Source organism: Sycon ciliatum, chromosome 10 (assembly GCF_964019385.1).
Source record: "Sycon ciliatum chromosome 10, ocSycCili1.1, whole genome shotgun sequence".
Lineage (NCBI taxonomy): Eukaryota > Metazoa > Porifera > Calcarea > Leucosolenida > Sycettidae > Sycon > Sycon ciliatum.
In genome coordinates this window covers 9,627,171-9,650,890 of record NC_088652.1, presented here as the reverse complement: position 1 = coordinate 9,650,890, position 23,720 = coordinate 9,627,171, and the positions used below count along the sequence as shown (strand labels likewise).

Below are 23,720 nucleotides of genomic sequence, written 5' to 3'. Positions count from 1 at the left end.
GACCGAGGGTCCTCGACGTCTGTCTCACCGTCCAGGAGCGACACTGACTCACGCTACTATCTGGTGTTCACGAGGTGTTTGTCGCGCTGGAAGCGGAGCGTCTCTGTAAGTTTGTATCCCTGGTGATGTTTGTGCCTGGAGAGCACTATATAAGTGGTGCTCTTAAGGCACAATCTTCCTCAGCCTACTCAAGCTCAACTGATGAGGGGTGAATTCCCCGAAACACTGTGTATTGAGCAGGGAGTGGTGCTTTCTTGCAGGTTTGCCGAGTCGAAGGTTCGATGGACTTCTCGTGTGCTCTGGATGGCAGTCGTGAGTCAGTCAAGTGTCAAGTAAAGTCGGCGGAATAGCGCGAGCTCCGGTGTGGGGAGCAAACCTTTCATATAAATTACGCCAAATTTTCGGGCCTGGCCCATCATGAGGGTTGTAACGAGACCGTTTTTGGAGTTTGGAGTTGAGAAGGGAATTGTCCTAAAAGCTTACTACTTACTTGCAAAGAAAAACCAATACGGATGTATTCAGGAGAGGCGGACTCACACCCCAATAACAGTATCAACTTTCCTGTGTCTCACGAGAGAGACGAAGACGAAGTGAATACACCATTGGCCACACTAGCCGAAAAGAGTAAAAAAAAGATACAGGAAACACAAGAACGGTGAAACCATTATCAACAAAATTCAAGTTCATCGAATTGTTCTGTCACTGTCATGCCACGAAGATACTGAATACTCGTATTCTAGGCAGAATAAAGTTCACGTGATAACAGATGACGCGCCCGCCAAACTCTGAAGATATCATGAAAATGGATGAGCATTAGCTGCAGTTATTATGTACAATGTACATCAGGCTCTCTAGGTATTTTAGCAGACGTCTGGATTGCGTTCCTAGTGATCGAGGAGGTGGTGCGTTGCAGTGCTGATACCTCGTTGCCTGCTAACTGTTATCAAATAATTGTGCACGGAATCGGCACAGCTTCCGCGAACAGCAACATTATGCCTTGAGGGATTGGCGCAGCTGGTGAACACGTTGAAACCACGTGACCTCTCGGAATCGCGTTCTGCGGCGCGGGCCAGTAGCAACATCTGCTCGTCTTCTGTCTCAGATGAAGCATGTTGGAACACACTCCATGCGTTTCATTCGTTATCTGCATCATGACGGAAAGGACAAACAAATTTGAATTCACGTGTTTCAATGCTTTAGATATACAATATCTGATTTCGCTTAGCTCACGGTACTGTACTCTAAGATTTCCTGCGATGAATATGCAAACGCTGGCAGTACGTACACAGTTACTGAGTGAGCACCAGGACCAGAATTGGCAAGAGCAATGCACACACACACACACACACACACACACACACACACACACACACACACACACACACACACACACACACACACACACACACACACACACACACACACACACACACACACACACACATACACACACATACACACACACACACACACACGCAAGCACACACACACACACATACACACACAGACACACACAGACACGGTGGAATACCTACCTGAATCCTCAAGGAATGGCTCTTGTAAGTCGACTGGCAAGAAGCAGCTCATCTCCTTCACTCGGAGCCTGTACAGAGGGTTGCCCTGGATGACGTTCAAGAACTTGACAAACGACTGCACGCCATTCGGTCGTATGTAGATGAGGTAGGTGTCGTTGTGAGCCAGCGATCCTCGCCTGCTCTCCACGGAGACGAGCGAGGCGACCATGAACAATGTGAGCATTCCATGGGCTTGCGAGTGGGCACGGAGCGTGCCAGACGGCAGGGACAGAATCCAGGCGTGGAAACGCATGTCGAAGCCTTCATGCTGCCACGGATCCACTAAGCGATAAGCACAGAAATAGCAATAGTTCGAGAAGTTTCAAATTGTTAGCTTAGTGATTGCCAATTTCAGCTATTTGCACAGGATTAGTCGAAGCCATGTCACTCGGCTGAGCTACAGGCTACCTCGACTACAGTAATCTATTGGCTCTTGAAAAAGTCTTTTAAACTGCACATTTGGGTAACTGGCGTAAAAGAAGGTGGTCAGTGTACCCGGATAGACGTGCAGGCAATAATTATAATCATCGCTTTGCGTGGAAAGCAATGAAAACAAACGCAGGACAGGGATGCTAGCATTGGACAGGTATACCACGGCAAAATGCATGGCGAAACAGATTTCACACCCCACATTTTTTTAGCTAGCTCGACGTGTGGTTAAATTCGACCAAAGTCAGTTTTTTTGAAAAAGCCAGCAAGACTATACTAAGTGTCCGATCTGAATGAACGTAAGGTCAGAGCGTACATGAATGCGTAATGATCTCCTCCACAGAAAATGTCTCCCAATGCTGTAGAGAGCAAGCTGTTTCGGCCATAAAGGCCTGATCAGTACAACTACAAGCTCTAAGCAAGCCGAGCTACTAGCCATGGTGCAAAGGAGGCGCCACAGACATTTTAGGATACAATGTAGCTCGTCGCTCTAGCGCCAGAGTACTCTAACTACGAAATGTAGCGGGTAATGCGTGATAGAGCAGCACTAGAGCAGCCTAGTGAGAGCGCTCAACTAGACGAGTGTTGAGGAGCATGATACCCAATGAAAACGTCTCTACACATTCAGTTAGCGTTATGTATCTAAGTCATTTTCAGGCCTTTCTGAACCTGTACATGATTGTACACGTATTATGTACATACCCGGTTTGTTTGCGTCATCCATCTGCAGCGTTGGAACACCAGTGTCCGGGTGCAACTTGAACATGCGTTCTTCCATCTCCACGCGTAATGCTCTATAGCCCATGTGTTCCAGTGCACGGAGTAGGCGCTGGAACGACTCAGCAGGCTCACTCAGAGCCTCCATTCTGCCGCTCGCCGGGCCATCATGACCGTCAGTTGCACCGGCACCATCGACTACCTACAGAACATACAGTAGTCAGGACACGAGTATTTGAATAAATAATTCATTTTCTTTTCTTATACTCGCACTGCTACAGTCCATTGTTCGGAAACTGTTCCGCTGGCTTTTGAAAGTCGGATTTGGGCCGAATTGAGGATCAAAAACCCACTTTAAATCTTAAAAATCTGGGTTTTGGATCTGCTTCTCCATTCATTTTGCCATGGCATACCTGTCCTAATTTTGTAAAACCTGGCTGAATTTCTATTTCCCTGTTCTTGGACTTTTCTGGCCTAAACAATGTGGCAAGGAGTAATTGCACGGGTCACACAATGCAGGATGTACTGTTGTTTTCACGATATCTACAACTATGCGAGGGAGACACCAAAAAGTGAGGGTGCCAGTTTCCAATGAATGGGCTGTAGGTTCGGACCATTATTAATTAAGTAAAACTGATTTTGCATAGACATTGTAAGAGGAATTACTACAAAAATACAGTAGGATCGACTACCTTCGTGTTTGCTCCTGCCGTGTCTGAGTCCCCTGCAGTGCTAGTGGTGGCTGAGGCACGCATCCAGTGAACCTGCAGTGATCCTGCTGAGGCTGTATAATCATTACTATTTCCGATTAGTTTCATGTGTTGATGCTGCACAAATGTGTTATTTTGCCCGTGCAAGAGGCTCAAGGAGTTCATTCCTAAAAACAAAACAAAAAACTACCTTCGTGAAGGTGCGTGCGTACTCCAGGCATCTCTGATTGTGCACCAGTGCACCAGCCGACTGCACTGTGCGAAGGTCCACATACTGGCTATTGTCCAGCAGACCTTGCGATTGCGTGGAGAGGCGCAGTAACTCCGGATCAATGCAGAGAATGCGATCGCGATAGTGATCAAGATAGTAGGGATGTAGCCAGGGGTCATCTGTAGAACCAGCCAATGAGAACGCAAACATTTCTACACTATGGTCTCTACGTCGCCATGGTAACTACCTCGCCATGGTAGCTGGGGAGAATTAACCTGAAGTTCATTAGGAATCCCTGGAGCTGTACTTATGATTGAATCATATGGGGGTGGGGGTTAAGACACACGTCGCGAACTGGCGGTAAAACAAGCGTGTGGGCGTGTGTTTATCCCCCATCCCTCCCCACTAGTGAATTTGGTAATTGTGATTATGATTCGACCACTGTTACCTCGAGGTAATATACTCATATAGAGTGAAGCACTGCTAAAGTATTGCATAGTAAATTAGGAGGAATTGTCTCGGGTAATAGTGTGTTAAGTTAAAGCTAAGTGCGAGTCACGCTGATGGAATACATTTGCAGCGTGAAGCCTGGAGAGGGGAAAAGAAATAATTTTTGTTGCCTTCAAATCCATGCAAACATGTACACATAATCCCAATGTATATCCCTCACCCAGAGCTATCTACTGCGAAGTAGTTGATGCAAAGTGGATGCCAATATTTACATCACAGCTGGCATGTTCATTTCCGGCGCTATACCATGGTAAAGAAAAGAACCGTGTATTGTACGTTAAACCATAAGCTACTATACGTACTATTCTCACCTTCCTGGTGCTCAGCTGTTGTCTTCGCGCTGGGTAGTATGTCACATACCATTAAGAACAAACAAAGAAATCAGAGCCAGTTTTATATATATTTTTTACTTTTACATTGCCGCACGCGACTAGCAACGAACTACAGGGGCTTCTTTTTTCTTTCTAGAACTTTGAGTTGAAGTTTTTGGAACACTTGGGAAAAATATTCATTGTGTTTATTTTGCCCGTAAAAGAGGCTGATCACGAACTACAGGAACTGACCTGGGATGGTAATGTTTCTGGGTGCAATGTAAGTGTAGCAATAAAAGCAGAGAGGCGAGGAACGCATGGCTAAGGGTTATGTACAGCTGACCATCACTACTATTAGGTCATGTACAGTCAAAATGGCGACAGATAGGCACCAGGCGGACAGAGCACTGAGTACGGGGACATTCAACAACCGCCTAATACCTATACCCAGCACATTTCCGAGGCGCAAAATAAGTTATTTATAAGTAGCTTCGTCTCTTCGTGTGCTAAAAAGAGAAAGACCAAGGATTGTTTAGTAACTGGTGGTGTTAGTTGACAGTATAGCGTAACTTGTAGTTCCTTGGTCTTTCTCTTTTGTATAAACTTTGAAAAATATTGATAGTCCATGCTCGGCTAGGTGATATCACACATTGACGAGCTTTTGCAGATGCAGCACTGCATGATAAGCAAAGAGGCGTATAACGTACTTGGCTTCATTGGATGCGTCGTGTTCCTTCTGTGTTCTCTCGGGTTCGAGCATGGTTGCGAGTTCGTCCAGACCTTTCTGCAAAAGGACAATGGACGAAAGACAAGATCAACAGAGCAAGGGCATGGCACGAGTTTAGCATTTCTGCAGTGATCTTGCCATGAACGTCATTTATGCAGCAGATGATAACAAAAACAGCATCGAAAGCATCTTCGTTGAAATTTGATTTAACTTTCACCCATTGATTCAGCCCTGGTTGAAATCAACACGCCCAATACATGTGCTAGTCCTCGCTCAGGCCAAATGGATGAAGAATGAGGAACGATCGGGGTCAGTGAGGTGCTTATAGGCATGCAACTGCAGAAAATGGCAACACAGAAAATATCCAAAACTGTCCTAAAACACACGACATGTCTAAGCGAAGACTAGCCAAGCTTGTTTGGTGATGTCAACGTAATCATTTTAATATTAATGTGCCCATGACAACCATATTTACGTCATCGTTAACTTCATTCGTATTGTATTAGTTACACCCTGCAAGAACTCAATCAATCATGCATTTGGAAGCCCTATACTACAGAGGTACATACCGATGAATATCGTGGATGATGAGAATCTTTACGCCACCAAATGCTGCTGATTGATAGGAAGAAAGGAAAGTTGTCACGCAGGCTGGGCAGTTCGTCTGATATCCCTCCGTCGTACATGGAATCAACCTGAAGTGTCACACCCGGGGAAGCTTGCACTAGCTCCAGACAGCGGCGGATTCCTTCGTCTGCGATGTTCCCGCTGCGAATTATCACGAGTGTCTTAAAAGGGCGCTTGCCGAATTTCTCCTGTGATGCCAGTCTTGTGATTAGTCTGTCCATGGCCTCCACGAGGGAATCGTTGCGCAAGTTGAGGAAGCGGCATCCCAAGCAGAAGAGTTCTATCGTCGGATGAGCTGCAAAGACGGAGACCAGGTCATTTGCTAGTGGCCTCGTGTCCTTCGATCTCCTTTGATCAGAGCCCAGAATGGCGAATTCTTTGAGAGACGTGTTGCACTCAAGCGCTTGGCATAGCCTGCGACTATGTGCGCTGACGTTTATCGACGATCGCCACAGGATCTCGACGTGCAGATGGGTAATAGATGAGCATGCCTTGATTAGACTGCACATTGTTGACCACAGCTTTTCACTAATAATTCCGATCGACAACTTCTGGAGCTTGTTGCTCGACGAGATCGCTGTCATGATGCGATGAAGCGTGGTATCCTCCAGCAGCGCATATTGGAAACGAATTGTGCGCAGCGATTCAGTTGATTCGAATGCTGCAGCGACGCGTTCCAGAGATTCCATGCGGAAGGCGTGAAGATTGTCACTCTTCATGTCTACCTCACGTAGTAATCTCGATCCAGCCACGAGACTAGAAAGGGTACGAAGGCCATCACGATCATCGTCCTCTTTCGTCAGGCGAAGAGTTAGCGTGCTGCAATTTCGTTGGCACTGCAACAGGGTATCGTATACCTCGGTACTGGTTACGGAGTGACATCTACCTGCGAAGATATGACGTACGCCAGTGAACTGATCAGGGGCCAGACGAATTGCGACGATGGCGTCGGAAGCGTCCGACTCCTGATAGTTACGCTCCATGGGTATTTGTACCCAGTTTGAGGCGAACATGGCAATGGCCGTGGCAATGGCTGCCCATGATGAGCATGACATTTCCTTGATGTCCACAGCGTGTTCCTGTCGCAGGCCTGTTGTAGCTTGGTATGCCTCGCTTAGCATCTTGAAAAGCATCAATGTGCGCTTGCTGCGTGTCAAGACCGATGGCAGTTCCTGATCCTCACGATATATGAGCGTCATGATCGTGTGCAAGACTAGTGCATGCTGACCGGGCGGTGCCAGGCCAGACACATAGACTAGAAGGTGTGTGAACTGTTCGCCGAAGTTCGTAGCACGGACAACCGCCGAGAAACACTCGCAGAAGGAAGTGGTGCCGTCTTCTTCCTGGAGTTGCCGGACGATATGATAGGCACAGAGCAGTTCTTGAATGGTGAGATGAACGAACTGCCGCATCGTCAGTGATTGTTCTGTGCCCGTCTCGTCAAATGTCAGGGTTAGGCAGGAGATCAGTGACTCAAACTCTTCGCTGACATCAGCAGCGAGGCCGCTCCATGGCGAGTCGTCACCATCATCTTCCACCACCATTGCTCTCTCAGCGGTCATCCTGTAGGCGAATGCAGCCATCTCTTGCATTGCTTCCTGCTGTGGACCGCGTAGGTGAGCGAACTGGGAGAACTGTCGCGAGCCACCCGGACCACTGCGTAGATCACGTTTCAGCAACGCCATGACGAGCAGCTGGAGCAGCTGCGTGGCGCAGTGTGGCAAGCTGGACGGATCCGCTCTGGGCATGGCGTGTACGCACAACGTGGCCATAAAAGGAAGATAGGTGAGGCGTCCCACGTGCAATGAGTCCAGCTTACGCAGGAACACTGTGAGATTGCGACGCATCGACGACCAATCAGGACCGTAGTGCAGAGAGCCGTAGCGCTCGAAGAAGTCCGCGCGCGACACCTGGTCGAATCCGCGCAGCGAGAGGTATCGATCGATGTCGCCCACCTCCCACAGCCAGTGTATGGTTGGACAGGGCCTAGCCGTGAGTAATAGTAGATAGTACGGTGAGATGTCCTCCAGGTCTCTTGTGATTAGCCTGTAGAGTACGCTATCCATGATGCAGCCCTCATCTATGCCTACAGGCAGAAAGAAAGTTGGAGAAAGAGGCAAATAATAATGATATTATGCACGTGAGCAGCAACCACGTGTCCTGTAACAACACATTCAAAAATGCATGTCTTATAATTACCACCACGGTCTTTACCTTTACATTGCAACTTCAATAGATATTACACGCAAGTTGTTGGCCGTGGGTCTTCATCAGGGAGGTAATCATCGTTCAAGGTTTCAGTCATAAAAAACATCTCCAAGAAAGGAGTGGGCACGAGTAACATGAGGGTTAAACTAAATAATTTACCCCTTGTCTTACTCGTGCCCACTCCAATTTACGCAGCACTGCGAAGGTCAATAAGTCTCACCCCGCATTTTCAAGCTGAGTTAAGCGACGTACAGGATTCTAAAAATTTCATTAAGCCTAAAGCATGGGGCAAAGTATCCTGCAGCACCGCGAGGATATAGCAATTTTCACTGTCCACTATAGCATCAAGGCAAGAAACAGTAAAACTTTGCGATATCTGAGCACAAAACCAATTTACACCTGACGAAAATGGCCCCTCTAAAGGTGTTTTCATACCGCACTTGCTCTTACCGTCAATAACAAACAAGACCTTCTCCCAGTCAGCGTTATGACGAAGGAACTCCATCACTGTTCCAATATCGTCATCGTCCAGTTCTCGTGCTGAACTCCGGAGCAGCTCTTCCAGACTCTGCGCGCGTGTGGAGGCCACCCGATCCTTGGCCACTCCACGCAGTCGCTCGTGAACGCTACGCACGGTGATAATGAACACCAGAACGGTGTTCTTCAGCGTCTCTCCATCAATCCACTGCAACGGTAGCTTCTTAGTCACCGCCATTGTTTTACCACTTCCTGCTGGACCTACTAAAGCGACGGTATGGACGGGACACGACGAGCAGCTAGATTCCTTGGCTGATGCAAATATGTCCGACAATGCAACACGCTCGTCACGATCTTTTGCATTGCCTAACTGGAGAAAGAGAGCCTCCTCGCTATGCGAACTGTTAGCAGTTTTCGAAACTTTCTTCACTTCTCGCTGCTGCACGATGGTCAAGTTAACGTACAAGTCTCGTACGTCCAGCTTTGGCGCTCTGGCATCCTGAAGCAGCTTAACGTAGACATTGTCTAGATACTTTTTGCCCAGTTTGGCGCGCAAATCCGACAGTGCTTTTTCGTTTGACATCTTGGCAAGCAGTCTGGAGCTCACAGTGAAGGAGCGGTGAAATGGCAATTCCCTGAGCTCTTTTATAGACTCATGGTAACGGTATGGTCACCAGGAGGCTTCTTGAGCAGCAGCTCCCCTTGATAACACTGTGGCTTACCAGCGCGAATTTTCACCGGCATCTACCTACATTCGTTTTAATGAAACAAAGTGTGGTCTTATGCTGCTACAGAATTTTCGAGAAATCATCCCTTAGCGTCAGTTCTGCTAAAGTGTTAAATGTGAAATTTGGCTGCAGTCGTGTGAATGGTGTACGCTCGCCAAACGCAGACCATGGCAAGGCAAAATGTTGGGTTTCCGCCGGAGACGTGCGCATGTTATCCAACTGGACTGAACACTTCCGGAGGGTGCTGTACACAACCCGCGCTTGTTCTCGGATCGTGCGCACGTTCAGGAGGTTGTGTTGCAGTCTCAACTTACAGAAAACATTATACACATTATACGTACTGACTTGTAAGTTGGAGCACTCCTGCAAGATTAAATCTCGCTTGGGAACATGTATATTTCATGGCTATCAGGTTCGGTCTCATTTTCTCTGTGCTGCGCTGATGAGTCCACAAAGGCCGAAACGGGTCTTTTTCTTCTCTACAAAATTCACACATCTCCAGACATTTGGGTAAATAATGGAGTGTGGTGGTGGGCCCATTAAGCTCAGCTGGCCAGATGTCTCGGCTCCAAAGCACGATGGATATCGTCTATGTATAGCTTGACTACACATCATACATGTACAAACAAGACCGGTCTAGGAAGGTCGAGGTAGAGAGCTCAATGTACGAATGTACAGAGCAGTATCTAACACAGCCTTTCGCCTCTGTTGTGTGTGTCATACATGTTCATTCCACCACACTCCATTATTGCCATGCTGATAGGGCCAACAGGATCGTATCCAGATGGCCAGAACACATCTGGTTATCAGACCAACATTACCTGCGGTGTAGAGGGGTGTCATGCAGGGTCTGAAACACAAAGCCATCATATTATGCATGTACCTCCATTTAAGAACCAACTCTGCCGTACCCATCATGCATCACCGAAGTCAATTGTTTTCCAAAATCGATTTTCATGTCATTGATCATCAGTGGGAATATCGTGACTGAATAACATCAAGCACAAGTACTTACCATACTGATGAAATGAGGAGTCAAACAGTGGCGTCCAATGAACATGGAAAGGATGCAGAAGTGACCGAGGTCGAGCAGGAGGATGGAGCGGAGGAAGAGTCGGAGATTGTCACGGATAAGGGATCGGTGGATGACGTAGATGATGGTGCTGCGGATGATGGTGATGGTGAGTTGGATGGAGATGATGATCGTCAGAAGTCGGCTGTGTTTTTGCATTTGTAATTATCACCCTAAGTGTTTGGATGTGTTCGGTGATTTTTGTTTTTCTGTGTTGTGTCGTGCACGGTAACCTCGTCAGTTGAAGGTTCTTGAAGCTGTGTGTATTCGTTTGCGTAAGCCTGTGCTCTGTAAACAAAAGAAGCATGTTGTTGCGCTGAAATTGTTTTGTAAAGTTCTTCCCCTGTTTTTTCCATAGTTTGTTTCTCTCACTTCACACTTGCCACATTCGATTATGGAAAACAATTGACTTCGTTGATGCATGATGGTTCCGGCAGAGTTGGTTCTTTTTATTGCTCTATTAAAATTGTTACCTCCATTTAAGATATGAATACATAGCAAAAGTGGTACAGAGCACAACGCATCATTCGTTGTACTAAAGGTTATCTGAATTCTTTGTTGCCATCTTCAATAGGGATGCATTCAAGCATAGTGGGATGGTCTAAGACTAAGAGTGAGACACAGAGGATACCAGGGTCAAGTCCTGCTGGGAAGCGGAAGGATTTTTCCAGCCGTGATGCTATCAAAAGTTAATTGGGAACTCGTGGCCTGGCACGAGGGAAGCATGGATGCAGCAAATGGGATTGTCGGTCTCTGACCAATTTAGTGGGTCTGATCTACTCACCTGCCACCGCTTTAGGAGCACCTGTACACACAAAAGGTCCAGTGGAATTCGTGAATTATTCGTCTCAACTTCGAGTTTCTTGCTATACACAATCATAAGTAGATTGAGTCCGGAAGAGTATACACTGGGCGACCGTTATAAGCATATCCCATTGAGAAAGTGATACCCCTGGAAGCATTGGTAGGGACGTGTTGCTAGAAAGGATCTGCGGGACGGGTTGAAGGATGACAGGAATGTTGCAGTGATTAGCGTGATGGTTGGTAGTATACCTTGGGGACCAGGGTTACGGGTAAGGTATAGATTTCAACCTGTGCAAAAGTCCCTGGCTTGTGTAAATTAATGACTAGTGACGTAACGTTTACTAGTTCATCTGCTGTTTGTATGGAGTGGTTATCAGTGAGCACTCTTATTCAGCACTCTGACGTGCGAAATGCACTGCCGATGCAATGGGGTTCAAAATTCAGAAAATAGAATGCATATGGAGGACAACGAGAAAATAAAGGTACGGTCGGCAGACGGTTTGTGGTGAACCCGAACATGCATCCTCTTGGCCCGATCAGCGTGAAAACCCATATGTACATGTACAATGCACAATGTTTTCTGCAAGTTACGACTGAAACGCAAGCGGATAGAGCTCCCAGAGAGCCGTCACTGACATGGCCAATCGACAGTCCATGTGGCAGCCGTCACGTATGTCACATGACTATTATAGCCAGTGCAAGCATGCGTCGTGGCGTGATCGGCATACATACATCTATAATACGTACAGCAAATCACTCCAGACCATAGGCCTCATGTGTGGTAGGCTTCTAGACACTTCGGATCATGCCAACGCCATGGAGGCCGCAGGTGATGCTCGCAACACCAGCCGAGCCGGACACATGAAGCGATCCAAAACGCAATCCTGCTCAGCCTTGAGCCACTTCTTATTGCGATGGAAGAAAACTTTGAACGCACTTACAGATGTCGTCTACGAGATTAGTGAGGTGTAATCGAAGTGTGTTCTCCGCTGATTATAGATTGTCGTAGTTCGGTATTATATACACCTTCTCTAGGGCGAGGGGAAGTTTAGATCAATACTTTTAGCGCCAGGAGTATATCATTGCAGCAATGGCGATACTTTCGCACTGCTTCATATCACTATTGCTTCTGGCGATGGCTGGAACAAGGGCGTATGCGGAACTGCGTGGGGAACGAAGCGCTGCTATCAGCAATATCGTAGAGTCGAGCAGCGGTGAGTACATTAAACTATAGTATACCTAAACCGTACCTCACTGTGAAAGTCTTGAAGGTGAACTTGTCGTGTATCTTGTTCTACACAAAGAGAGATCCAGATTGCTGCTGTCTCTCCATTGAATCGCATGGACTTTGTGCTGTAGCTCCTCTGGAAAGTGCATTTTAAGGACAAGAAATCATTACCGTGGTGTTTCTTTTCGAGGGCACCTGTATGATGACTGATGAGTCTCGCTCTCTCTATTATAGCTTACAAGCGTTGTATTTATACTGTAAAATGGAGGGGAGCGGAGGGTACAAGATGTTCCCCTAGGCCCTGTAAATCTGTAAGCCATTCGATGTTGCCTTGTGTTATACGCATTCATCGCTAGGACTGTCGTTAAATACTTGTACAACACAGGAACCTGTATGGTCGCGTGGATCAAACTACATGATCCGACACTGTCTGATGCCGAGGCCCAAGTGAAACAAGACGTACTGGAAAGCAACGCAGCGCCAATGGACGAAACAAACACGGCCAGCCAGCGGGTTGTTCTGTTCTCGTTTCTATTCGGCGGCGTTTCTAAAGCAAGGAGTTTTATTCAATGTCTGAGTAAGTTATTCGGCGTGTGCTCGTCACCAATTACAAGTCCAAACAGAGATCTACATATGGGGGCCTTCAAGCTATTATTCTAATAATTAAACTTATTCCATGGAACTGTACTGAAATAATCGCTGTGCTGGTATGGTTTTTCTATCTTGGTAGTCGTCATAGTGACTCGACACAGAAACATTTCACCCTAGAGGGCAATGTTGTAAGATAGCAGTGACTAGAACAAAGAAAGTGCTCATTGAAAGCTGTAGAGTGAGTTCCAACCCAAAAATTCGTGCCATCAACCCAACCCCTATTGAAATGTACATGATGGTTTAGGAATACGGCCAGTTACAGTCAAAACGTGAAACGTGCACTAAGTGATTGTGTATCGTCTTGCTATGTGCCTAACGTTGTGTCAGAGCATAAAGAAGTCTTCTAGGAACGGAGCACCCTGCTGGCCATTATCATGCTCACTAGTATTTCAATTATTTTCTGCAGGTCGAGAGGATGAGACATGTGGCCGTCAAGCGCCCTGTGGGGAACATGGGCAGTGTGTTTATGGAGCAGTTGCGAGCGCAGGTCACAGGGCTTATCACTGCAAGTGCGCATCAGGCTTCACTGGCACCAACTGTGAGAGAGGTGTGTAGTATACTGTATATGTGTTTGGTGTCATTCTGCATGACCACGTTCTGGTGCCCTAGGGTTATCAGCCCATGGTATGCCTTTAAAAGTTTTCATTTTCATTCATTTTCATTCATTAGGCCATATTCAACTCCTACACATTTGCCTATTTGGTCGTTTCAGAGTTCCATTGCTGCTTTCAGGATTAGTCTCTGACTCAGGGCACACACAGAGAAGCTCTGAGAGCGTAGAACCCTCTCTTTTGGTGTGTTGTGTGTATTGGTGTGACGTGTCTAGAGCGCTCGCCATGCTCCAGAGCACCCTGTGGCAATGCAGGGAGATGCGTACCTCTTCCAGCTGGAGCTTACCGCTGTTCATGCTCGAAATTCTGGACTGGCCGCCACTGCTCTCAAGGTACTGCTCTGAGAATACAGCATAATCTGTGATTAACGACCACCCCTTGGGGCCAGAGAAAAGCGGACATTAGAGTAAGGGGGTCCTTAGTTAGAGGTTTGCACCTCATAACCATAATACTATGGATGGGAGAACATCCGTGTCTGGCAAAGTGGTCTGTAGTACCAATCTGGTCGCTAGTCACGGTGGTCTTTAGTTACAGGGTTAACTGTACATGATGTATTGCCCAATGCTATGCTACTACAGTACAACATGTAACACCAGACCACCGTGACTTGCGACCACCCTGGTACTACAGACCACTTCGCCAGACACGGACGGTCTCCCATTCATATATTCTTATGGTTATGCGGTGCAAACCTCTAACTGAGGACCACCTGCCACTAATGACCGCTTTCTCTGGCCCCAAGGGGTGGTCGTTGTTCACAGGTTTTACTGTACATGAATAGCTCCATGCTCTGCTACACGTTGTACATGCGTTTAGTTCCACGTAATGTCGAGGCAACACCTTGAAGCGGAGTTTCTACCATCAAGTTCACTAGTTCAGTCAAAAAGGCAGCATCTCTTCTCTTTCTCGCTCGCTCTCACTCGCTCTCACTTGCTTTCTCGTTCTCATATTTTTGCATGCTCCCCACTCTCGTGTAATGCTCCTTTCCTTTCTTCGTCATTTTGTAAGAGCTGTGACGGTTTATTTCTCCATGCAAGAACGCAGGAATGCCTGTCCATTCTGGCAAAGCCAAAAAAAGTATCCCAAGCAACCAAGTCCAAGTGTACCTTTTGACCTTTTGAGCATTGTGTGTGCTAACAATTTATGGAAAAAGTCCTGCTCAAGTTGTGGTTCACTTCTACCCGTGTAGTGGAAAAGAAGGGTCCGCAAAAAAAGATACCACTTGGCATCTTTAAAAATTTATAGCCATCATATAGCTAGCAATGAACTGAGAACTCGTCATTCGGGTTACTAAAGTAGATCGGGTCTCTTGATGGTGACGACCTTGCACGTATTTCTGCCGCACACACCATATCCTATTACTGGTATATAGTAATGTACCCTAAATCAACTAATTTTCGCTGGCGATTAGATTGCGCTGATTTCGCCGTTGGGTTTCACCCGGCCAAAGTAAATCGCCAAAATTTGTCATAGAGGCAAATGATGCGTTATTGAGACATGGCTGCATATGAGGGCAACAACTTCCCAACAAGTACAAATAGATTTCTTTTTTGAAAACCTGAATCGACCAAAGTTAAATGACGGCCAAAAGTTTCATTTCTCATCGGCCAAAGTTTCTCATCGGCCAAAGTTTCTCATCGGCCAAAGTTTCTCATCGGCCAATTTTTTTAGTTTTACAGTATAGAGGAAATTGAATGTAGTTCTGTGATTATGTTCAAATCTTTTCTGTTTTTACAGCTCGCTGGGTTACAAAGGGTGAACTTTCTCCCTTGTCCAACGCAGTCAGAGGTATTGTTGATGACGTGTCAAGGATGACAGTGCGGATCTCTGACAACTGGAAATCGACTGAAACGTTTCTACAGGGCATGGAGAAAAGGCTGATGAGCAGACTCGACGACCGTCTCGACGGTATTGCAGCTAACGTTTCAAACAATGTGAGCATATTTGAGTTTTGGACTTGTGTGTGCGTGTCTTTGTATGTGAGTATGTGTTTGTGTGTGTGTCCGCGTGTACATCTTCACATACATGTACATGTACAAGTAACCTTTTACTGAAATGGAAATACTTGACTGACTTGAGCAGACAAGAAGTCAGGTGACATATACTGGGGATCTAACCTAAGGTCTCTAGATTACCGGTCGATAGCTCGACCACTAAGCTATAGGCACAACACAAACCCCAAAATACTGCAAATCAGCCAAATGTTTGAAGACCACCACGCAGACGGGTCTTTGTGCCCTATCTCCAGAGGATAGTGTCAACTTACATGAACAAGTCAGTTTTAAAGGGTTTCAATTTGAATAAAATCTTTTCGTTCAAATCCCCACCTAGCTTTCACACATTTTCTCACTACTTTGGCCGGCCACAGTGAATCTTGACTGCCATGTTTTGTATAATATTCAAACCTCTGAAGGAAAGCTGTAAACGGGCAAAGTCTGAAGATGAAATTGATTGTCTTCAGAAGGATGTGAACCAGGGTCGTTCGCTTATGGCCAGCGATGTTCTACCACTAACCTTTTTGATGTAATCGTCATCCAAGCAGCGACCCTTCAACATTTTCTTCAGACTTTGTAACTCACATTTCCTGTGAATCCACACAGGCTGGTGGGACGCAGCCCTCACTGCAACCCACACACTTGATATATAAGCTAGCACGCAGGAAGCCCTTATACATAATTAATGAAACTTCGTTGAACCAAGCGCAGTGTGGAGTTCACAACTCTTGGCAATGGAAGATGACTTTGCAAATGCGAATCACCCCTGGCAAGTTCATCTACTTGCACCCGTTCTTGTTTTAATGAAATTTGTCTCTATGGTTTTCACTTTGTTGCGTACAGACTTTGTCCATTCAAGCTCTCCTGCGTACAAAAGAGGCAAGCAGGTCGACGCAGGCAGGTAACACGGTTTGTTTGTAGAAGTAACGCACTTTTTCCGTCTCCCGTGTCATAGTTGGCTATGTTGGTTTAGGTTCTGCAACCTCCAGACGTGAACTTTTTCCAAACTTTTGATGACAAAAACTCTAGTTCAGTTAGTTGCTCTGACCTCCGCTGATGAGACATACCAAGATCAGACTAGCTAGATGTACAGTGATTGAGTAACAGCACAGTAGAGATTTATATATTTTTTATTTTTATACTATTGTAGTATCCCTGCCCGACCAATACGGAAGCAGTACGGAACTAATACGGAGCTTGCCTGATGTATATTTAGTGTATCTCCGTATGTAAGCGTACGTCGTCTGCTGCATAAAAGCGGCTGCGCATTTCTGTTTTGATGAAGATTAGATTAGATAGCAACGAAAGCTAACTCGAAGATGAGATTTTGATAATAACGAGCTATTCAACCTCCAGGCGTGAGGCCCGCCTCAAAGTGAAGCCGTCTAAATGCTCTCTAGTCAACTCATCTGTTGGATATCTTGGTCATGTGTTCTCTGCTGATGGTGTTCGCCCTGATCTCGCCAAAATTAAGGCTGTTTCTACCTGGAAGCAACCTACGTCCATCACGGGTGTGCGCCAGTTCCTCGGCTTTGCATCATACTACAGGAGATTCATCCATGACTTTGCTAAGATTGCGACACCTCTGCATGCGCTAACAAGGAAGCACTCAACATTCGCCTGGCCACCCGAGGCACAGAATGCCTTCGATCAGCTCCGCCAACACCTCAGCTCAGCACCCGTCCTTGCCTATCCTGATGCCAATAAGTCCTTCATTCTGGATACAGATGCTAGTGATCATGCCATTGGTGCGGTCCTTTCACAAATCGGCTCCGATGGTGCAGAACATCCCATCGCCTATGCAAGTAAGACACTGTCCTCTGGTCAACGTAATTACACAACGACAAAGCGTGAGTTACTGGCTGTTATTGAATTCACTCACTATTTCCGTCACTACTTGCTCGGCGCCACATTCCTACTCCGTACTGATCACAAAGCCCTCCTTTGGCTATCTTCATTCAAGAATCCGGATGGCATTGTTGCACGCTGGATAGAACGGTTATCAGCGTTTGACTATGAAACTCGGCATCGCCCTGGCTCTCAGCATGTCAACGCCGATAGTTTGTCAAGATTGTGTGGACATGTGTGTTCTTCCCCTGCTGCCAAGAGTATGTGTCTGCCGCCTGCTGCATCTGCTGCTGTGAGTTCATGCGGTGTCTCTCTGTCCACAGGCGAGCTCGACCAATGCACTCGTGAGCCTGCTCCGTCAGCGTCCTGGCTGCCGTCTACCTCCCTCCGCACTAGCCAAGCTGTGGATCCCTCGATTTCTCTAGTGATGAAGTGGGTGAGGTCACAGCAACGACCACCTAAGGGATCAGATGAGTTAGCTGCTGTTCATCCTGATGTGCACCGACTCTGGACGCAGTTCAATCGTCTCATTGTCCAAGATGGTGTTCTCTACCGAAGGTATGAGTCGACTGATGATCTGTCCTCGTATCTTCAATTGGTCCTGCCTGCGTCACAACGTCCTACTGTTGTCAGATCGCTGCATGCCGGTATTGGATCGGGTCATCTTGGCGTCAACCGCACCATCGACAAGGCCCGTACACGGTTCTACTGGCCCCACATGGCTGATGACATCGAACAGTGTGTTAGAACCTGCCCGGAGTGCCAAAAACGGAAAGCACCTCAGCCCAAACCGAAAGCACCTCTGCAATCGCAAACATCATCCTATCCAAGCCAGCGTGTCGCCATGGACATCATGGGTCCCCTTCCTATCACTGATCGAGGAAATCGGTACGTATTAGTCATAATGGATTACTTCTCCAAGTGGGTTGAGATTTTCCCCATGCCCAACATGCTCGCCTCTACTGTCGCTGGTTTGTTCTTCAATGGTTGGATCTGTCGCTATGGTGCACCCGCTGCCTTGCACACTGATCAAGGTTCCCAGTTTGAGAGTCGCTTGTTTCAAAGCCTATGCACTATGCTTGATATCACCAAGACCAGAACCACACCCTACCACCCACAAAGTGATGGCATGGTTGAAAGATTCAACCGGACACTAGAAGCTATGATTGCAACATCCATCTCTGATCACCGAGACTGGGACTTGCATCTCCAACCCACGGCGCTAGCATACCGCACTAGTGTACATGCATCGACTGGCTATTCTCCATTCCGCCTCCAGTTTGGTTATGATCCGGTTCTGCCTCTCGATGTGATGTATGGTTTACCCCGTAACTCACCACCACCATCTTACCCTGAATTCGTCTCTTCTATTCGTACTTCAACTGAGGCTGCCTTTGAGCGTGCCCGCCAGCACGGCCTTAAATCACACCAGCACCAGAAGAAGGGTTACGATGGTACATCTCGCCCGCCACCGAAGTTCACGAAGGATCAGCTTGTTCTCCTACATTCACCAGTGGTCCCTCAGAATGAGTCCCCCAAGTTTCACCGATTCTGGACAGGACCATATGTCATCCAGAAGGTGATCGATGATGTCACAGTCCGCATTCGTTCATTGTCGGATCGCCAGAGGCTTTCAATTGTTCACGTAAATCGCCTGAAGCCATATCATCAAGTAACCGACGTAGACTTACGTCCTGCAACACCACCGACATACGATCCCGAGATACACACCACCCCGGCACATACACCACTACCGCAACTCCCACCCCCCGCTCCGCCTCCTCCTCAACTTCAACCCCCCGCTCCGCCTCCTCCTGCACTTCCGTACAATCTCCGGCCCAGACAGAACATTCACCCACCTGCCTACTTTTGAAAATCACGAGGGCGTGATTATCTGTAGGAAGGGAGGGTGTAGTATCCCTGCCTGGCTGATACGGAAGTAATACGGAAGTAATACGGAAGCAATACGGAGCGACCTTATGTATATTAATTTTAGTGTATCTTCGCATATAAGCGTACGGCGTTTGCTGCATAAAAGCAGCTGCGCTTTTTCTGTTTTAATTAGATTAGATTAGATGGGATAGCAATGAAAGCTAACTCGAAGAATAAGGATTCAGCCTCTAGGTGAGCACCGGAGAGAAAGTTATTTATTTTGCCGCTTCTTCTTTCACGAACGATTATATCTCAGGTGTGTCCCTGAAAGTAGAATAAAAGTAATTATTGTTGATTTCACCGCGCCTACCACTCGGCTACCTATTACATTGGTGGCAGCGGTGTAGTTTTAAATAAAACAACGTGATTCGACCCCAGACCCCATGGCTCAACCCGCTGCAGCTCCCTGCGACAAATCAAGATGAGAATCATGTTTCTTGCCTTCCTGGCCTTGGACCTGCTTATTAGCTTGCAGCACAGCCAGGGTGCTAGCGTGGATCACCCTTCTCTACGCATGGCATCCACTGGAGACTCCGATGGCGATTCCAAGCGACCCGCTACCTACATGTATACTACCGGTGGTGATGGCGAAGCTGATGAGGACGACGACATGCAGGCTGCTGACCAAGACAAGGAGGGTATTCCCCAAGACCAGCAGCGTTTGATTTTCGCCGGCACGCAGTTGGCAGACGGCCGAACCCTGCGTGACTACAACGTTCAGCAGGAGTCCACTATTCACTTGGTACTTCGTCTCCGTGGTGGGATGCAGATTTTCGTCAACACTCTTCCTGGCTAGACCATCACTCTTTACGTCGCGCAAAGCGATGCTATCGACAATGTGAAGACCATGATTCAAGACGAGGAGGGAGGTTATTTGTCTGACGCCGAGCTAGCCGCTCTGAGTGACCGGCTCAACCAAGATGAAGATAAAACCTGGCTTGCCCTCCGCCGTAGCTCCAGCCGCCGCCGTGGTTACTAACGCTGATTCTAGGTATGGCATTTTCTTTCCTCTCTTCCTTCAGTCTCCCTATTCTTTTCAGTCTTCCTTTATGCGAGTGTGTGAATCCAGTTTAGTTTGGTAGGCGTCTGATCATGGTGAGCCACGGTTTACCCAGCTAACGTGGGACAATGTGTGTGACAACGCCCTTTATAGTTATAGTGTATTCAGTTCGGTTTTTGAACTGCGATGTTCCTGGCGGGTTGTGCCAGCGTTGTGCAGCAAGAGTGCTGTGGATTTTCAGGTCCTATTTGGAGAACAGTTCTTTCCCCTTTTGACCCCGTGAGATCGTGTGAACCTGGTGTGCTTCTACTTTATGATTTGTTATCAGTTCATTTCTTCTGTCTACTCTAAACGTTATCATTTCCGATATAATTTGCCATCTTCCGGTTGACGCTGTGTTCGTAACTCTTCACTAATTTTTTGAAAACCACGAGGGCGTGATAATCTGTAGGAAGGGAGGGTGTAGTATCCCTGCCCGACCCATACGGAAGCAGTACGGAACTAATACGGAGCTTGCCTGATGTATATTTAGTGTATCTCCGTATGTAAGCGTACGTCGTCTGCTGCATAAAAGCGGCTGCGCATTTCTGTTTTGATGAAGATTAGATTAGATAGCAACGAAAGCTAACTCGAAGATGAGATTTTGATAATAACGAGCTATTCAACCTCCAGGTGTGCACTGGAGAGAAAGTCAGTTATTTTGCCGCTTCTTCTTTCAGTAATAATTATATTTCAGGTGTGTACCTGAAAGAAGTAGAATAAAAGTAATTCTTGTTGATTTCACCGCGCCTACCACTCGGCTACCCATTACACTATCATTCACAAACCCAACTCGTAAAATAAATAATTATGTGGACAAAAACAAACAGCTACTGAGTAGGGGCTGCACTGGGCAGCAGTGATGATGAGGTACCAGGGGCTCCACCGACCAAAGGTCTCATTCCTGTGTAGGTGAGAATGAACTAGAGATTATCATACACAGTGTTACATGAACATGGAATTGGAAAACAGAGGTCAGCAGTAGACGTGGTTGGTGTCAAGTTACCCAAACATTACGAGGACATTGCAGTTTCATGACGACTACGTAGCTAAAGATTGGGCAAGCACCTTTATGTAAACTGGTTGCATGGCCGAACGAACGCAATTTCAAAGCGTTTCGACAGCGTTTCAACCCATTGTAGTAAATGGTATGCTTGGGAATGATGGAAGTTACAGTCCATTTCAAAACTATAGACGCGTACCTAGGCAAAAACCGTTATGCCAGTATCTATACCACATAAAATCTGTGATCACTTTGTGCATAACTTTATTCCAAATTGGGCGTCTGTTATCCAATCCTTTAGAAACTATATGAGAGTAATTGTGGAGCGATCCTGAGCAATATTCCGAAAACTATTTTCAAAAAGTTCCAACCAAATTTGAAATATTTCAAAAACCCTACGCGTCTATAGTTTTGAAATGCACTGTAGTTCGGTCAAAGCTCAAATTGTAGAAAAGTATCGCATCAAACTACTTGGCCACACGCGAGTGTGCATTTATGATTTTTTGATGTCTTTGTGTGTTTTCCCCATCACAGCTCTGGGCGGATGCAAACGGCAGAGCGGGGTTATAGCTGACACAAGCAGAACCCGGGTAGTGACTGCCAACGTTAACAATACTTCATTCCAAACTGTTTGCAATATGTCCGTGGACGGTGGCGGATGGCTAGTTGTTTTGAGGTCGCTCGGAACTGACTATAACTTCTGGAACCGTGATTGGGCAGCCTATAAGAACGGTTTTGGAAACCTGAACGGGAAATTCTGGCTGGGAAACGACCGGATACACAAACTAACCCAAAGCCAGAAGTACGAAGTTCGCATTGATCTCGCAACACCAACTGCTACTCATTTCGTCAAGTACAATTGGATGAGAATTGGAAACGAAGAAGAACTATATCGTCTAACAGTCAGTCGCACGGTAGAATCGTCCTTTACTATTCCAGCGGGACAAGGTCTGGAGTATCACGAAATGCCGTTCACCACTCATGATCGGGACAATGATGGCTATCCTAGTGCAAACTGCGCCACTGCTGCAAAAAGTGGATGGTGGTATGCCCGGTGTTACTATGTTTTGCATGATAGATATTTCTCCCTAGCCTTGCAGGGGCTGACATTCTTCGAGATGAAAGTGAGGCCCCGATTGGTTTGAGTCTTTCTCATATTATGATAATTAGTATTTCATCTCCCATTCCCCTCGCCCACTCTCGTATCATCTGAGCCTCTATCTGAGCCTCTATCTCTGATCGCCCCGATTTATGGTATATCACTCATCAATCACAATGCATGTACTCTCTCTCTCTCTCGCTGCTGCTGCTGCTGCTGATCCTGATAAGTGTAGGTAGCGTTTTAATCAGGCAATGCGGTTGGTCTTTTCTCTCTTTTTTCCGTTTGCTTCTGCTGCCTTATGACACATTTGGCGCCCATACGACCAGAATGGTTGTGGAATAAACATGTACATACAATGTTTTGTCATGAAGTGTACGCTTGTACTAACTAACGCCAACAGCAGAGGTCGAGTTTGTTGACGTGCCTCACCAGCACTTGCTTCATCTTGGAGTCCCTACTCTCCCCGATGTTTTTGTGGAGGGGGGCATATCTCCCAATATTTTCACTTGAGTAAGTTGTATATTCAGTAAAACACAAACAAACAAGAAGCACTGCAACGCGAGTTTGCTAGGACACGGACGAAGCTGGCAATGTGAATGAAAATTGAACCACATAATGCTGTCAAAATGCAAAATGCCTAAAGCAGACTCTTCTATTGGCTAAATTGACTTCAATTTACATAGGAAAGGGGTTCGCTCCCCACAACGGAGCTCGCAGTTTTCATCCAACTTGACTTGACACTTGACTGACTCACCGCTGCCACCCAGCGCACACCAGAAGTCTATCGAACCTTCGACTCGGCAAACCTGCAAGGAAGCACCACTCCCTGCTCGATACACAGTGTTTCGGGGAATTCACCCCTAATCAAGTGGAATCTGAAGAGCATCATTTATTTTTTCAAGGCCACACCATCACCAGGATACAAGCTCACGCAGGCGCTTCATATTCAGGGCGGCAAACACCACGTGAACACCAGATAGCAGTGTGCGTCAGTGTCGCTCCAAGACAATGTCAATGATTATTCCAAGGCACTTAGCGGTGGTAGTGACCAAGAGCTTTTCATTACTACATCAAAAATCTGGTAAATTGAAATCAGTGCCATGAGGTTGGGTCTTCTTAGCGTTGTAGTATTAGGCCGGTATGTACAAGCCACTGAGAAATCGCAGTCACAGCTTCGGATGGTGCTGTGAAAATACGATCTAAATTT

The 23,720-nt window shown here is 46.7% G+C and overlaps 2 protein-coding genes across 2 annotated transcripts; one reads left to right on the top strand and one right to left on the bottom strand.

Annotated features, from left to right (window-relative positions):
* Positions 1–517: 517 nt before the first annotated feature.
* LOC135826489 (uncharacterized) lies at positions 518–9,287 on the bottom strand. Its single transcript, XM_065339100.1, has 8 exons — positions 8,475–9,287; positions 5,759–7,902; positions 5,170–5,246; positions 4,463–4,491; positions 3,621–3,820; positions 2,706–2,922; positions 1,536–1,856; positions 518–1,144 (listed from the first exon to the last, which is right to left on the bottom strand). The coding sequence occupies exons 1-8, from the start codon at positions 9,082–9,084 to the stop codon at positions 1,134–1,136; spliced, it is 3,609 nt and encodes a 1,202-aa protein (XP_065195172.1). The 5' UTR covers positions 9,085–9,287; the 3' UTR covers positions 518–1,133.
* A 2,758-nt stretch (positions 9,288–12,045) lies between these two features.
* Positions 12,046–22,944, top strand: LOC135826491 (fibroleukin-like). Its single transcript, XM_065339102.1, has 7 exons — positions 12,046–12,319; positions 12,719–12,910; positions 13,391–13,531; positions 13,811–13,927; positions 15,333–15,529; positions 16,433–16,490; positions 21,946–22,944. The coding sequence occupies exons 1-7, from the start codon at positions 12,196–12,198 to the stop codon at positions 22,554–22,556; spliced, it is 1,440 nt and encodes a 479-aa protein (XP_065195174.1). The 5' UTR covers positions 12,046–12,195; the 3' UTR covers positions 22,557–22,944.
* Positions 22,945–23,720: the final 776 nt, after the last annotated feature.